At 43.8% G+C, this 17,790-nt stretch overlaps 1 protein-coding gene across 3 annotated transcripts in view; it reads right to left on the reverse strand.

Moving 5' to 3' along the window:
- ADCY8 (adenylate cyclase 8) overlaps window positions 1-17,790 on the reverse strand; it is a 228,624-nt gene that overhangs the window by 24,222 nt on the left and 186,612 nt on the right. For all 3 annotated transcript variants that reach the window (XM_027615225.2, XM_027615216.2, XM_027615207.2), the window contains 2 exons: window positions 15,699-15,871; window positions 6,919-6,997 (listed from right to left, as the gene is read on the reverse strand). In XM_027615225.2, the coding sequence (XP_027471026.1) occupies window positions 6,919-6,997; window positions 15,699-15,871 (252 nt within the window). The remainder of the gene's footprint in view (window positions 1-6,918; window positions 6,998-15,698; window positions 15,872-17,790) is intronic.

Genomic DNA, 17,790 nt, shown 5'->3' on the forward strand with positions numbered 1-17,790 from the left:
CCCCTGAAACTAATAATACACTATATGTTAACTAAATTCAATTTAAATAAAGAATTAAAAAATATATAAAAAGGGGGCATCTACCTCTCTGTCCACATGTATATATTTTTCTTTATTTATTAGGAAATTGAAGAATAAAAGGTCAAACATAAAAACTCATTACCAAAGAGATGAGGAAGGGAGGAAATAGGGTGGAGAAATAGGGACAAATTTAAAGTTTTAAAATTGTATCTTGTTTTATAAGCTTGGCTATTGAATTGTGGAATTATAAAATTATATTATAAATTATATAATTATAAATTATAAAACTAAATAGTTGTTTAAAAAAACTCTGTAAAAACAAACAGACAGACAAGCAAATGAATCTATGCATATAACCACCCTGAGAAGAGATATACCAAACACATTTAACACAATAATTTGATGACACATTTGTAGAGGGAAATATTCTAGGATAAAAAGAAGTCAAAAAGAATCTTAAAACCATTTATAACAATCATATTGTAGGTGGCAGTCTGTATCATTGCTCTTAGACTATTGGTTGTGAATTGCAGGATAAAGCAAATGGGTAATTGTACTGGTGTCACTGAGAACTGATATTTCTGGGAAGAGAAAAAGGAGATGCAGCTATAAAATTGATGGGTCTAAGCCAAAAGTCAATAAGTATTACTATGAACTCATGGTATGTACATATTTCCTACCTTGGCCCACTAATATAAAAGCCTAGAAATAATGAAAATCTAGTAGCAGTGGGCACTCCCAGTGTCCAGACTGGTTTCAAAATATCAATTCCTACAAAAATGACCTCACGCTCTTTGCAGAAATGGCCGAATTTTAGGGCAGGAAACATACAAGCCTGGACCATCTTTTCACACCAGAAAATAAGAAGACCCCCAGAGATGATGGGGGGTTATGTGAACAGGCTCCCACGTGTCAAAGATGTGACAAATGGAGCTTTAATAAGGATAGTGATTGCAATGGATTGAAACACAGGGAATATGGTAGCATGCCTCAGTTCACAATGACACTGAAGACACACAACCTCATCGATCATCTCTGGATGGTGCTTGGGGACAGGCTGACTGGAAACTTATGGGGAAATGCAGTTACAGGGAAAGAATTAATCATTTATCCTGCCTTTGCTTTATGAGCTGTACTTGGAGGAGTAGGTTCTCATTCAAGCTGTATTCTAGCTAATGACTTATGGACTATTGATAGAATGGAGATATCACCACCTATAAAATAAATGGATAGAGGCTATTCTTGTCAATAGTTGCTAACAGAAAAAAAGATAAGCAGATATGATGTGCCTGTTAAAAATAATTCACAAAACCAACCAATAACATATTTTTGTAGAAAAAAAAGTGAAACTGAATCTCACCAAGTTTCTAAACATAACTACCAATACAGGAAAAACAATGGACAGAAGAATGTGTTGAATGTCCTGAGAGGATGCAATTGACTAACTCTAAACTGGGAAGCATTATAGAAGTTGGACGACTCTCACAAAATGTTGCCAGAAAAAAAGACATGGAGAGTAATCTTACAAATTAGGAGACTTAGGAGACTTAGGAGATAATCAACCAATGGCAATACACAGATTTTATTTGCGACCCAAATCAAATAAACAAACTTAAAAATATAATTATAAACCAATTAAGAAATTGATACAGTGCCTAGAGGCTTGACAATGTTAGAGAAACACCATTTTCTTTTTTAAAGTGTCTAATAGCATTATGATTAGGTTAGAATTCTCTATCTTGATTAGATGCATATTGAAGCATTTACAGATGAAAGGACATCTGGAATTTGCTTCAAAATAACTGGGAAGGAGCGATGAGCAAAATGAATAGAGAAATGGCGAGAAAAGACACAGGAGTTAATGATTGTTGAAGTTGTGGGACTAATTATGCATTTCACAAACTTTTGTATATGTTTGAGATTTTCTATAAGAACAAAAATGAGTGGAGGCAGCATGTTGCACAAAAGAACGCTGCTCTTAAGGAAGGCATGTATTCCAATGAGCCCTGGGTGTTATACGCAAACAATGAATCAGGGAACAGCAGAAACTAATGAAGTATTGTATGGTGACTAACATAACATAATAAAAAAAAGGGGAAAAAATAAAATGCATATTAACTGCCAAAAAAAAAAAAGAATGCTGGTCTTGACTGTTTTGTTGTATGACTTTGGGAAAGTCATTCAACTTCTGGTATTTTGGTTCCCCTTCTAAAAAAATAAGGATAACTGTCCCCATCATGTCTAGTTCAAGAGGCATGGATTATTATATGGATCTATTATATGGACCAAATCACATTCTGCTTGCAAAAGAATTCTGAAATGTCTGAACTATAGATTTATAAGGTACTACTGCAAGTTAAGGCAGCAGTGGATAAGGTCAGATCAAGGCTGTGCTTTAGCTTTTTTCCTTCCAGATTCAAGAACATCAAATTTTAATTTGTCAAGTTGTAGGACAGTATTTTCTTACCCAAATGAAATGTTTAGTTATCTCCGTTAAAAGTGCATGCTTGGTTGAAGCAGATCATTTTTTATTTGTTTTCTTTTGAAAACCTTTCATCTGGTTGAATTCAGCTTGGAAACACAGGTAAGGAAACCTGGAGTCCTGGAGTTGATTTCAGCCAGGATTTTTCAGTTATAAGTTAAGAACACACTTTGCATTTCAGCCAGGCGACGGCTGGTCACTGCGCTGAAGACATGTCCATAAGGAGACTCTAATCCGAGGACAGCTCTGTCTCTTGACAAAGCAAGTCTCATGCAGGCAGGCATCGCTTATTTAACCTCTGTGGGAGGAAAGTAAGCCTTTCCAGTTTACTAAGGTCTAGTGTATTGTGCACCTACTATGTGCACGGTGCTCGGCATACAAAGATGCGTGAAATTCCGTCTCTGCCTTTGATTTGCTCTCAGCTCAGTGGTGAAGGGAGAAAAATGAAAGACAGAGGAACACGTTAAGGAAAGAGAACATTTCAACACACTGGTTAGAGCAGGCGTGGACAGCAAGGCAAAGCACACAGAAGGCACAGAGAAGCTTTAAAAGTGAAAATTCTTCAGCATTTGCTCAAGAACCATCAATGGATTTGGAAGCGCAATCTCTTTCTTGATTTTCACCAGACTATTAGGGAACTGGCTCTATGAGAAGAGTACCAAGGAACCAACACTTACTGTTCAGAAGCTTTGTGCCAGGCTCTTAGCACAGAATGAGAGCTAACACTGGCCCGGCTCTTGCCTTGGACCAGGCACTATTTTAAGCACTTCCTATATACCGAAGCTCATTTAGTCATACGACTCAACAAGGTGGGTACTTTATTATTTCCATTTCACAGGTGAGGAAATGGAGTGACAGTAAGACAAAGTCAATTGCCCAAGGGCTCACAAATAGAGACTGGCTTTGAACTCAGGACATTCTGACGCCAAGCTGTGACTTAACCCCTGCTCTATATGTATTTGGCCTCAGGGAGCCATTCTCAAACTCCTCGCAGGAAACTATTATCCTTCTCATTTTATAGGTAGAGGAATGTCGGCTTGAGGGGCTTGAGTTTCTCAATGTCACCCATCCTCCCAGTTGGTTCCAGGGGCGACTGGGTGGCTCAGTTGGTTAAGCATCTGACTCTTGATTCCAGCTCAGGTCATGATCTCAAGGTCATGAGATGGAGCCCTACATGGGGCTCCGCAGTGGGTGTGGAGCCTGATTGGGATTCTCTCTCCCTCTCCCTGCCCCCTGTGCTCTCTCTCTCTCTCTCTCTCAAAAAAAAAAAAAAAAGAATACTTGGTTCCAATGCTTGGGTCTTTCCTTCTAAGCCACACAGTCCTGGTGCCCATCTTTATCTGACCTGGAAGTAAGTGACTGGAGACCTCATTAATCTCTGTCCCTGTATGCAGAGACGGCTTCCTCTGCTATAAATGGAGCCCCTGAGGCCAAGCCCACACCTCAGGGCTGCAAGTGAACCAGGCGAGGCGGCAGGCACCTGACTGCTCTCTGTCTCCCCACCGTGTAGAACGTTCACCTGCCTTGGAGGAGGAGGAAGGAATGGCATAGACCTTCAGCATATGGACAAGGTGAAATTTCCCAAGTGTTCAGTTACATAATTCCCTCTGTCCCTCTGGACATGTCTCATTACACATGCTCCCATCAGGCTGCTGCTCTGTACCAGGCATCAAAGGGCACTATTCAACCTTTAAAAAAATTGAGGGCTCTGAGTCCCAAAAAGAGAAACTGGTGGAAGCAGGTAGCAGACCCAGGGGTAGGCAGACTTGGGTTCAGAGAAACAGGAGCCTGACAGGTGCAGTAGACAGAGGACACAGAAGTGATGCAGGTGAGGCAGAAAGACCCCTTTCGCAAAGAGAGACAGGGGCACTCAGTGGGGAGAGAACAGACCCGGAGGTTTTGGATTCCTGTTTCTACCTGGTGTTCCTTGTTGGCTTTAAGACCTCGGTGACTTGGGACCAGATGCATAATAATACTTTCCCTGTTTGTCTCAGAGGCCTGTTTTCAAAGTAAAGCATCCATAGCTTAGGATTTTTGAAAACATAGTCTATGTGCAAACCACCGGGATTAGTATATTACAATTATATTCTTGTATAATCTTATAACAGCCCTATGAAGTAGAACCTGTTAGCACACCCATTTTATAGGCGAGAAAACTGGGACTCAGAAAGTTAAGTAAATTGCTGAAGGTCGCATAGCCACTAAGTGGCAGAGTCGGAGCTTGAATACTTTTTCCCCACTCCAAAGCCTATAGACCTGAAACTGCTACCATTATGGGATATGATTATGTAATTTTAGAGCCTTTTGAAAGTTAAAAATAAGAAGGAGCCGTAACAGATGTCACTTAAGCACTCGGATCCTCACTATGCACAAATATACTCATATTTACACATAATCTTAACATGGTTAGGTTGTCTGTTTCCTAGGACAAATGGGGCATAGAACGAATTGAATCAGAATGTTAAAAGGGTATCGAGGAAGGGCCATTGCCAGGGCACAAAATACTTCCGTAAGGTGACAGAGGAGAAAGGAGCATCCTTCCTATTGTGGAATGAGGCCCTCACTCTGAATTTGCTCTTTCTTAGTTATCTCGGGGGGGGGGGGGTTGCTCACTCCTCAGTTTCAAACATGGGGGGTGGAGGGGTATGTTTCTCTGTAGGATCGCCTTGTCTGATTCCATCCTCACAGCCCTCAGATGGATTGCTGTTTGCGTGTCAGACTGAGGAGTTCTCCTCTGTAACCAGAAGCCATCAAGACATGGAAGATATGACCCCAGCTCTGACAGAGAGCCAGAAATACCTAAATACAGGAATTCTAGAAATGGCTAGATTTTGATATTTGGCTTATTATTTTGCCATGATTTCAGGTCAAATTTAAAACCAAATCAAAGTCACACTGCAAGACTGAGTGCCCGGGGCCATTTTGTTGGTATGTTAGCTTCTTTCTTTCTCCAGTCTAGAGAAGTAGAAAGGGTGGGCTTTAGAGAAAGATCTGGGTTTGAATCTGGTCCCTCCCACCCCCCCAACTAGATGAGTAACGTGACTTTCTTCATCTGTGAAACAGGACTGCTAACAACTACCATTCCGCGTTGTTGGGACGATGATACAGATAATAGAGGCACAGAGTAGGAACTTGATACACAGTAACCCTTCCTCCTTATCAGGTCTGTATACTTGTCTTTCTCCCCCTTGACTACATGTTACTATCCCCCTTGCTACACACATCACTTCGTATGTATCTCTAGGTTCTCGGGGTTTGGGGCTGTTTCAGGGTTTCTCAGGGTTGATTACCTCCGCGTTTCCATGGTGATTTCTCAGCGCTATGTTTCTATTTCTGCTCTAGCTGAGAGTCTTCCTGTTTTGTTTTTCTCCCTTCCTGGTTACTTTTTCTGAAGTGCATGCAGACCGAAGAAAGATGGACAGGGATCCAGGGCAGGGCAGAGAATATTGGCAGGACCTGGCTCTACCGGGGAGAGAAAATCTCCCCAGTTGATGAACACCACAGCATTCATGGTCTGAGTCCACATGGAGATGTCCTACTGGCCACAGCAGGTAAATCCCCTGGGCGAAGCCTGGCATCACGCTCCCATGCAGAATAAATTCTTGCCCCTCCAACTCTTGAAGTCCTTGGACAGCCTGATCCGCACATAGCAGGTCCCTCATCGCATTATTTAGGGTCTGCTCTCCTCCAGGAGATTGGAACCCTTGGGACCAGGAATGGGGTTTTATACAGAGCTAGCCACAGTACCCTCCCCAGATCCCAGCAGAGTAGTGGCTCATAGGGAAATGGCATCCATATACTTTAGGCACTTTATCTGCTTGAGACAAGTAAGGAATGAAGCATTTCGTATACTTATGTGAGGCAGTGTGCAAAATGCCGCACATGATAATCTCAAATGATTCTTCAAAATGGACCCATCCAGGTGTTATTATCCTATTTCACATCTGAGGAAGACCTCTAGGTTCAGGGAGATGAGCGACTTGCTTAAGGCCACAAACTGAGAGTCAGAGGCTGGATTAAGACCCTGGCTCAACTGATCCTCACACCTGCATGGTTCCCTAGACCAGGACACAACTTCTCCAGCAATGACTTTATACAGGCAATAATGGAACTGGGAGAGATCCCGGTTTACCTCAGGCAGAAATTGAAAGTTTTTTTTTTCATAGCAATGATCTCTTTGAAAGAGATATACCTGAAAGACATAAAAACCACCTGGCTTGCCAAATCATCATCTCCAGCTTAGTTTTTTTAATTAGGTGATCTTTATTAGGAATCGATTCATGAAGAATCACCACTTCTTGTAAGCAGCCGATGGGTCATTTGCTACAAGGAAGAGCAGAAGCCTTGTAGGTCAGTTTCATGGCAATGGGAAACGCCAGGTAGCGGAGGGGAGTTTGAGCAAAGTGTTAGATTACCTGCTGTCCATGGTAGAACACAGCAAGGAGGAACATGGCCATCAGCAGCAGTGAGGCCTCTTTTGTCCCCAGGAAATCTCTGTTGGAAGAAGAAAGGCAAGTGGGGTGAATTTACAACCATGGAGGGACCCCAAAGAGACTCAGTAGGAGACCAGGTTCAGAAAGAAGCGGGATAAACAGAAAGGACGGAATATTTCTTGAGCACCCACTAGGTGATACGGGCTGCTGTCTGAGGGTTTCCATATAGGCTAATTCAGAAATCAGTTGATTCTCCAGGGTCTGAGGTCACTTTGGTCACACCTGGTGGACGAATCTAGAGTCTAGCATCTCGACAATGCCCTCACATTGATAAAAATGTTTTCCCTTTGCAGAACTCTTCCCGACTTCAAAGAGCTTTGAAACTTTCTCATCACAAAAATCCATGCAAAGACCAGGATCTCTTCCTTTTCCTTTAGATGTTATTCTATTTAAGGGACAGGTACATGGTGCTGATGATATGGCTGTCTCTGTTCTAACTGCTTTCACTTAGATTCTTAAATCAATTCTGTGAGTCGGACACTATTTTAATTCTATCAATTTTTTAAAATTCTTACATCAATTCCATGAGTCAGGCACTGTTATAATCCACATTTTAATTCTTATATCTTTTAATAAAGACTCTGTTCTTTGTGCATCATCTCCTCCTGGACTGACACCCCCTCCCTCCTCAATGCTCCATTCACAGTCCTTGCTAGGGTACAAGCTGAGGTGCTGCTGGTCTGGCCTGTCCTGGGCTCTTCCAGAGACCAAGCTGGAAGGCAGCTAAGATGGGTAAGTGTGTATTTAAACACTGATGTGACTTTCAGTCATCCAAGGAATTCAGAAGTTCCAGGGAGACCCTTGTTTGATTCCGAATGTTTTCTCTCATTTCAGCCCAGTACGAAGCCTTTCTCAGAACAAGCTAGGCCAGGAGGCAAAGGGTTTGGAGGAAGCAACATTGGACTTTGAATATGGACACAGGCGATTTGTGGCAATAAACAGTCCCCTGGACAGGCTTCTGGGGGCTAATGAAGAAAACTCAGAATAAAAATGTTTTAGACAAATTGTCTGTAGGGACAGTGGGACTTGCTTTCCATTACCTCTTATTCTTCCCCCACCTTTCTCCATCTCGGGCAATGCCCCCCTCATCCACTCACCCCAGTACTTGAGCCAAATACAAAAGCAAACCTAGGAGTCAGCCCTCACCACCCCAATATCCAAATCCTGTCTGCTCTTCCACCCAAATACATCCCCAGTCCCTCCACTCTCTCCATCTCTACCTGTGACACCTGAGTCTAGCCACCATGACTTTCAGAAGCCCCCTTTATTGCCCTCCACCATCTATTTCCAACATGGTCGCTGGAATGTTCTGTGTCACTAAAACCGGATCACATCACTGACTGTTTTATTGCCTCCCAACCACAAGCACACATATACTCACTAGTGACCTAACTCTGAGGAGGCTTCAGGACACAGGGGGCCATCAAAGAGGAGATGCGGTGTGTAGAGGGAGGGGGGAGAGTGAACATTGATATGGCTGCACCAGGTGGTCTCCAGCCTTCTCTTTTCTCTCCTCATGGGAGATGAGCAGGAGTAGCACTGGGCTCAGGAAATGGGGGCATGAACCCCGTTGCCAAGACCAGCTTCTCATCTAGATTTTGGTCGAAGACGCTCCCAGCTGATCCAGGCAGACCCAGTCCAGATCTGCAGCTAGAACAAGAACTCAGGGACAGAAATGTGCTTTCTCTTGGGGAGCTCTTGTGCATACAGGGACCCAGGGGACCAGCCCCATGTCTGCAGGCTGGCACAAGATTCAGATTTGTGAATTCCTAGTTCCATCTGCTTTTCCTTGGAGAGAAGATGCTAATAATAGATGATACTCTTTATTGTGTCTGTTGTCTATAGCCCCAGTAAAGCACATAATTACTGAGCACTACTGTGTGCCAGGCACATGCTGGGATACAGAAAATGAAGAAGGCACATTGTCTTTGCCCTCAAAACAGTCCAGGAAAGGAGAGAGCCAAACGGATAGATAAGTTCATAACACAGTGCACTCCATCGTAAAAATACGTCGTTGTTGCCATGGGAATACATGGAAGGAGAAAGTAACCCAGGATGGATATTCAGGGAACACGGGAGCTGAGTCTTCAAGGGTGGTAAGACTTCAGGAGGAAAAGATAGGAAAGGCTCTATAGACATGGGTCATGTATCTTGCTTAAGCTAGCTGGTTGAAAAGCTGCTGGTGCTTGTTCTTGCTCCTGTTGGGGATGCTTGAAACAAATCCCTCCTTCCCACAGCTTCATAGAATGGGAGACACCCTGCATTTAACTCCTCCTGAGTGTGCCCTCACAGAAACTCCTGCTTTCCCAGGCACTTCTGACATCCTTTTCTTTGTGACGTAGAAGACTTTTGGAAGGCCAGCAATGTATCACTTGCAACACACCTTCAAGGGAAAACACAAATACCTCTGGAAAGCAGTGGTTGACCAAAAATAAAGAGGTGGCTAGATCAGAAAAAAAGTACGAGAAAATTGTTATGAATGGTTTCTTAGTCTTTGAGCTCTATTTCACCTGGAAATATTATGGCCGGAGTCAAGATTGCAAAATATGCATAGAAAGTCAGCCAGGCCAAGGAACATCAAAAAAGAACTGTCATTTGAATTTAGAAGGAATTTTTTTTTTTCCTGGTAGCTTCTGTGATTTTTTGAAGAACTTCCAAGAGAGCTAAATGACCAAAAGGTGTATGAAATTTTAACACTTTGTTTGATACTGGGTGGCACAGACTTAAATCCAGTGATATTTTGAATTAATTTATTTATAGTAATAAAATCACAGAATTAATACAACCATCTCCCTATGCTAATATAAAGGCACATAATTAAGTAAAAACACATGTAGCATAATGCTAATTCTCGAGGGCTATAACAGTCTTTAGAGAGCATCTTATCTGGTGTCTCACAAAAAATAATGTTTAATTTGAGTGTTACCCATTACAGAAGTATTTATGCTAACTGTGGTAAATTTGGAAGCTAATATAAATTCACAAATTAGAAAACAGAAATTGTCCTTACGCCTACCACCCAGAGAAAACAATGGTTAATATTTTGGAGTTAACTAGGGGTGCCTGGGTGGCTCAGTCGGTTGAGCGTCCGACTCTTGATTTTGGCTCAGGTCATGATCTCAGGGTCCTGTGATCCAGGCTTGCATCAGGGTCCACACTTCAGGGGGAGTCTGCTTGAGGATTTCTTTCCCTCTCGTGTGTCTCTCCTCCAGGTCATCCTCTCTCTCTCTTCAATAAATAAATAAACCTTTAAAAAATATTTTGGAGCCAACTAAATGTCATTTCCTTTTCTTCCATGCAAAAATATGTTTACAAATTTAGGACTGTATGGTTCATACTATTTTTGAAACCTACTTCTGTACTTAGTATATATTATGAAAATAATACCATGTGATTAAATACTTTATAATGCAAGTTGGGTGGATCCATTCTATTCCATACTATGTGTACAATAGATAATGTAATATCCCTTGCATGGCTTTGATTTTATAGATTTAAGATCGAGGACCAGGGTGAAGCTACTTGCCGAAGTTCACACAGCTGATTCCTATCAGAGCCAGGATGTGCATTCACCATCTCAAGCGCCAAGTTCAGAGCTTTGGCCATTTGTGCACCTGATGCCAAATTCTTAGTTTAGCTCTTAGTTCCCATTTCCCCTTCTGAAACTCAAAATAAACCAGCCAGTTCGAATGATGCTTTATTCTGTTGTCATGCTAATGACTACATTTGCTAAGTGCTGATCTTATGCCATACCTGTAATAACACTTTACATACATGTTCCTCTTTAATTGTCATATCAATGATTAAGACACTATTAGCCCTTTTCCAGGAAAGAAGAAACTGAGGCTCAGTTGTTCAACGACTCATTCTAGTTCACTGATCTAGTGAATGGTGTAGCCAGGCTGTCAATCTACATCTCAGTGATAACTTTCTCAGTAGCTGCTGTGCCCTCCTATATGCACTTACTTGTAATTGCTTGCCCCTGAGATCCTTGATGATGAAAATAATGTCTTATTCATCTGTGAAGTTGTAGGGCCTAGCAAAGGTGGGACACATAAGTGCTTATGGGATGGAGAACACTTGGTTTCAGGGTGATGGTGAGTAATAATCATAGAGGTTGTGGAGAGATGACACTTAGCTTGCTGTGATTCAATGGTATAAGAGGATTCCCAAGGAGCTAAGGCTTCTTTCAGTCAGTCAATTATTTGATGTTTCACTCAACAAATTTTTAATTGGACATCTGCTGCCAGGTACTCTACTAAGTGCCAAAATTCAAGCATGAGTAGTGGTCCTTGCCCTCAAAAGCTCCTACTTGAATGGAAGAGGAAGACATGAAAATCAATGCTTGCAACACAGAGGGAGAAGCGCAATGATAAAAGATGATGTGCACAGATTAGAAAATGAAGGATGATCAGAGAGGGCTTTACTGTCTTTGAGTTGGACCTTGAGAGGGATGGGTTGGAAATAGTCAGGGAGATGGGTGCGTCCAGCAGGGGTGTGTGCAGACGCTCACTGGGTAGGTAAACAGCATGGCTTCCCATGGCCAGAACACAGGATGTATATGTGGTGGTCTTTGGAGCTGTAGGAAGAAAGATTGAAGGAGTCACGGGGGCCAGACCAGGCAGACATGTGGAGTCCTTGAGAAACAGGTTGAATTTTTAGCTTCTCAGAGGTTTTTTTTTTTTTTTAAGATTTATTCATTTATTTTTAGAGAGAAAGAGAGAACAAGCGGGGGGTAGGAGGGAGAGGCAGAGAAAGAGACAGAACCCCAAAGCAGACTCCCCACCAAGTGCAGAGACTGACACAGGGCTCGATCTCACGACCCTGAGATCATGACCTGAGCCAAAATCGAGAGTCGGATGCTTAACCAACTCAGCCATCCACGTGCCCTGGAGCCCCTTCAGGGTTTTAGGAAGAATAATGAGTTGACAAGATGGCTCTGATGGCTTTGAGAGGGATGAATTGAGAGTAGGGGCTGGGAGATCTGTTAGGTGACAGCAGCCCAGAGATGAGATTGTGGATCTTTCTAGAATAGCAGCATTTATGGCATGGAGGGGGCATGTGGGATAATAATTTTTAGTATCAGTCAAGTGCTTATTCTATGCCAGGCCTTGTGCTAAGTTTCCATGACCACATTTGATCTCTTGGATACTCCTACAACGTAGGATTGGTTATTGCCCTCACTTTACAGATGAGAAAAGCCTTGCTTAGAGAGATGGTCACTTTTCATAAAAGTGACCTCAGGATCCCGCAGCTGACTGATGGCAGAGCTGGGGTTTGAACCTAAGTGCCTTAACTCCTTAACTTGTACTTACACGTGTTGTGATAGAGTGCTTCCTTACAAAGCATGATGAGAATCTCCAGGGATTGATAAGATACTAGGGGTGCCTCTCCTGTTTTGGGCTCGCTAAGATGTGGAGTTGTTGTGGAGGGGCCTCTTGAGCAGACTGGGAGATGCTGGTCTGAAGTGTCTGGGACCATCTCGCCGGAGATGAAGCCAGGCCGCAGGTGGAAGGTTCTTCGTACTCTGCGTTACAGGGGTACCTGACCCCCAGGTACAACCAGCGGAGTGCCACCGAACCAAGGTGAGCTCCTAAAGTGTCGGCTAACTCCCCAACAGCATGAGCAGGCTGTGGCTGCCAACTGGACCCACAGTGGCCACTGACCTGCTGATTTATAACACAGCAGACGAGAAGGCTGAATGAGCTCTTCTGCTCCTTATTAGTTTAGTTCTGTCGATAGCGAAGTGTGAGTTAATATGAGACTCACCAATAATTGACCTTGAGTCGGGAAGAAGCTGAGAAAAACACTCCAACGTCAGCAGCAGTGAGTTTGGGATTGCGTTCACATTCACAACCCTGCTTAACAATTTCACTACAAGTTCTTCCTGAAGACTGCAGAACAGAATTCAGAACTAATAGACCTCTCTCCTAAATAGGGGGGAGGGGCTAGGAATGCACTGTTATGGATCACCTGCTATGTACCAGGCACATCAGAGCCTCACACGGTCCTGGGATAGGGGACAGTTATTCCATTTCACTGATGGGCAAACTGAGGTCCAGAGATGGGAAGTGACTTCCTAAGGCAACAGACTCTGGATTTGAAGCCAAAGCCCTGGCTTGTTGGTTTAATTTTATTCTTACCACAAATGTGGCTTATTTTGTTCTACATTTCTTCGCCCTCTGTTCGGCCATGGCAACAACCATCGCCACTAACCATTTCACCTAATTTGAAACTGTTCCGACTTTCTTTGAACCCTGGACATATCATGAGAGATTCTTCAGCTTGACTTAAAAGAAGTGTGTGCAGCTTTGACAAAGGTGGACTTTGGAGCCAGGATGACCTGAGTTTGACTCCAGATCTGTTTGTTACTGTCTGTTTCCTGTTACCAGGAAAACTGTTTAACCTTTCTGAGACTGTGTTCTTCGGATGGTTGATGTGAGGATCAAACAGGGTAATGTACGTAAAGTGTCTGACACACATGCTTAACAGACACAAATTAGCATCTAGAATTTATAAAGAACCCTCGCAAATCCAGTAAGAAAAAGGTGAACAACCTAACAGAAAACCAGCCAAAGGATATGACCTTGACAGTTCACCTAAAAGGAAATCCAAATGGTCAGTCAACAAGCAAATATGCACAAACTTACTCACAATCAAGGAAGTACTAATGAAAACAATGAGACAAAATTCACACCCATAAATTCAACAAGAATTTTTAAAGTCTAACAAGGGTGGGGGTGGGAACAAGGAGCAACAGGACCATTGCTTGTGAGAGGGAAATTGTTTTAGGCACATGGGAGAGCAATTTGGCAATACTGTACAAAGTGGAAAATACAAATACCTTACAATCCAGCAAGTGTGCTTTTAGATATAAGTTCCAGAGACGTTTTTGATGATGGTCACTGGGCATTTTTTAAGTAGGGAAAACTGCTAACAGCCTGAATGTCTATTAATAGGTCAAAGGATAAATATATTTTGGTCTGTTCATATTATGTAATCAGAACATATTACAGCTGCAGACTGTGAAAGCAGTCTGCAGAATTACATCCGTGGCTATCAACCTAGATGCGGCTAAGAAATGCAATACTGCACGATACCGAAACAATTTTATAAGTAATTTATAATATAGACATAACTAAATCTATGTAAAAAACATGGATGGGAAGGATACACATTAAGTGCATTAGAAGTTGGCTCTTAGGGGAAAGAGAGGAAAATAATGCCGGGGACAAGAGAACTTCAGCTAAATATCTGAGATACTTTATCCTTTTAAAAACGTGGAAGTAGGGGTTCCTGAGTGGCATAGTCAGTCAAGAGTCTGACTCTTATTTCGGCTCAGGTCGTGATTCCAGGGTGGTGAGATCAAACCCCGCATCAGGCTCCACGCTCAGCGAGGAGTCTGCTTGAGTCTCTCTCTCTCTCCCTCTCCCTGTGCCCCTTCCACTCCTGCTCTCTCTCTCTTTCTCTAAAATAAAGAAATAAATCTTTAAAAAATGCAGAAGTAAATATGACTCATTATTAGCGTTGTTTATTTCCAGGGGTTGGTTCATAGATGTTCATATGATTAGTATCCCACACATTTTCTGAGGCTTTTTGGACAATCTCTGCTTCATCTTTTTCTCATTCTGTGGGCCTCTTACTGCGGTCTCAGTTAGCCCTGTGCTTCCTACACCTGAGGCCCTCTGCCTCTGCCACTCCCGGCGCAGGTGAAGCTCCATGTTGCAAGTGTGGGGTCTAGCTTCCCCGTGGGGCTATGTGAGGGACCACGGCTGTCACCAGGACATTCATCCAGAGATGGAGCTGTGACTCACAAGAGACAGGAAAGGGATGGGGCCAGCGGAGAAATTCCTCTCCCTTTCTGCTTCCTGAGCCCGCCTCTCCCCACTTCCCTGCCCATCCAGAGACATTTCAACTGAGTGGTTCCTTTCTTTTCTTTTCTTTTCCTTTTTTTTTTTAAGATTTTGTTTATTTATCTGAGAGTGTGAGAGAGCACAAGCCGGGGGAGCGACAGGCAGAGGGAGAGAGAGAAGCAGGCTCCTCACTGAGCAAGGAGCCCGACGTGGGGCTTGACCCCAGGACCCTGGGATCATGACCTGAGCCAAAGGCAGACGCTTCACCGACTGAGCCACCCAGGCGCCCCTGAGCGGCTCCTTTCAATCTCTTCATGACCCACATGGCCACAGAATACCATGTCAGCCTGCGTTTGCCTCCTGACCTCTTCCCCTCCCTTTCCCTGCCCTGGAGCTGTGCTGGCCCTTCGCCTTGTCTCCGGCTCCGTTGCAAGAAATCTAGGCCGAGACGTTATTTTTTGTATTTTTCTGTGTTCTATAAATAATCCAGGGCAAGGAGCATAGTAAGTGTTCAATGCACAGTGGCTGCTACTATTAATACCATCACAGCCAAATTATAATCAGACCCTATGCATCTCAGAGCTGTTAAACTGGAAGGAATCATAAATTATTAGGTTTGGAGGAAGGAGAACGGAGATACTCTTTAGTTACTACTCAGCCCAAAGTTTAAAACCGAAAACAAGGGATTTTTGCCTAGACTTGTAAGCTAGTGAGCGCCTGAGCTGAGAAACAGAAGTCAATATCCAACGGTCCCCAAATTTTAGTGGCGCCATCACAATCAGCCTCCCAAGGGCTCCATTTCCCACTGGGAGTTGAGCACATTTTGAGCATGTGATGGCGGGCACTTACTCTCCACTGTGGTTCAGGTTGTCGTAGCGCAGAAAGAGGCCCGCATAGATGGTTTCGGTCAGCAGGGCGTAGATGGCGATCATAATCAGCAGCACCGCCAGCTTCAGGACAGAGTTCAGGCGGAGGAAGACTGCACAGGTCACCATGGCCAGCACCCCGGTGAAGACAAAGTACTGGAAACAGAGAGAGGGGAGGTGGTCAGACTCAACAGGAATATGGGAGGGCCGATCCCCTCAGCACGGGTGCCAGAGGGTCTCCTGACGCAGACGGTGGCTGAGCACCTCCCTTTGGAGACCTCAGGCTGCCCTCAAGTTCAACAGGCCTCCAACAGAACTCATCACTTCCTTACCACCTCCTGAGCCTCTGTTCCTTGGCGTTTGGGGACCATTCACACCAGCCCTAAGCCAGAACCACTGGTCTCTTCTTTGCTGCCTTTCTCTTCCCCACACTCCACAGTCAGGCCACCCTAAGTCTGTAGCCTCCACTTCCTTCAGAGAGTTCACATCCAGGCAGCCCTCCCCTCCCAAGCATTGTCTGTTCTGGTTCCAGAACAGTTTCCGGCAACTCTGTCTGCTTGCAGCCCCCACCCCCCACTGAACACACAACTGTCTTTCTCTCCCCCGAATTTCTAAAACACAGAACTCATCATGCCACGCCTCAGCTTGAAGGCCTTTTACGGCTCACCATTCCTTCAAATGGTGTTCTCCTTTCTGAGAGGGAGCTCACAAGGCCAGCACGGATCAGATTTCCCTTCATTTTCCAAACCCAACATACATTTCAGCCTCACCATCTACCTGCATCTCCCATGGCTGTTTCCTGACTCTCCTGGGCCTCTGTGCTCTGCATCCCATGTTCTCTTGCTCAGAGCTCATCCATGTGACTAAGCCTCACTGCTCTGACAAGGGTCCTTTCCTCTGAGAAGCCTTAGTGTGCATTTCCAGGTGCCCTGGAAACTGCCTCGTTCCTCCATAGCACCACCCACACTCAGGATAAGATTTATCTCCTTGTATAAGAAGTAGCTGTCCAAAAGGCCAGTCTGGCGCCACTCAAGCTGGAATCCTGATGCAGCCCCCACAGCTCAGTCTGCCCAGCCAGATTTCAGCCTTTTGTAGGATGCTCCCCAGCCTCTTTCCCTTACAGAAGCATCCCACTGTATCATTCTGAATGTCAGGTTTGGATAATGACTCTCCAGTGGGAAAAAAGAATAAAAGGTGTGTTATCAAGGCCCACGTGGTTCTCTTATAATTTTCAAAATAACTGGCCAAGATGGGGATCATAACTCCCACTTTACAGGTGAAGAGACTGAAGCTCACAGAGCTTAAGTGAGTTGTTTGAATTCTCACAACCGTCAAATGGCACCTAGGACCCTTGGAAGCAATCTGTCCACATATATGTGACTCCAGTGGACACACTGAGTTTGACAATCCCTAAAATCCACTGCAGCCCTCTTATGCATGGCTCTTTGTAGCAACCGGCTGTCTCCTCTCTCCTATTACAAAAAGACAGTTTCTGGATGGGCAGAGGAAACCATAAGATTTCTAGAAATCTCCAAGCAACTATGGAAGACACGTTATTGAGTTCCTAAGTCAAACCGACTCATTAATGTATACTTTCAACAGCGATATCAACAAATGTGGATAGCGCCCTGATGAGACCCCTATGAGGGCCAGGTCCCATGCCTTTATCGTGCATATGGTGGACTTGGGAATGAATAAGGCAGCATGCCTATCCCTAAAGACCCCTGTGTCTGGGCACCCTTTACTTTTATCTTTCTTTCTTAGTAAATCCAATTACATCCATGTCTCAAATGGATGATGAGCTTTCTTCAACTCTCCTTTAAGATCTTCCCTTGGCAAGATTTTCAGGTAACTCATCTTGATGCCCCGAATCCATCATTTTAACAGATAGAGGAGAGGTGGGTAGGCCTGAAGCGTCTTGTTTCGTTGTTACCTGCATCATAATGAAGGGTTGTGCACAGTTTTGTCAATGAAAATTATGAATCGTGGATTAAATCAAAGCTGTCAAAATGACTATGGCTTTAAGAAAAACTTTATGAGGGCACAACAGTTAAGTTTAAGAAGTGTAAGAAGGA

The sequence above is a fragment of the Zalophus californianus genome, chromosome 4, assembly GCF_009762305.2.
Source record: "Zalophus californianus isolate mZalCal1 chromosome 4, mZalCal1.pri.v2, whole genome shotgun sequence".
NCBI classification, from domain to species: domain Eukaryota; kingdom Metazoa; phylum Chordata; class Mammalia; order Carnivora; family Otariidae; genus Zalophus; species Zalophus californianus.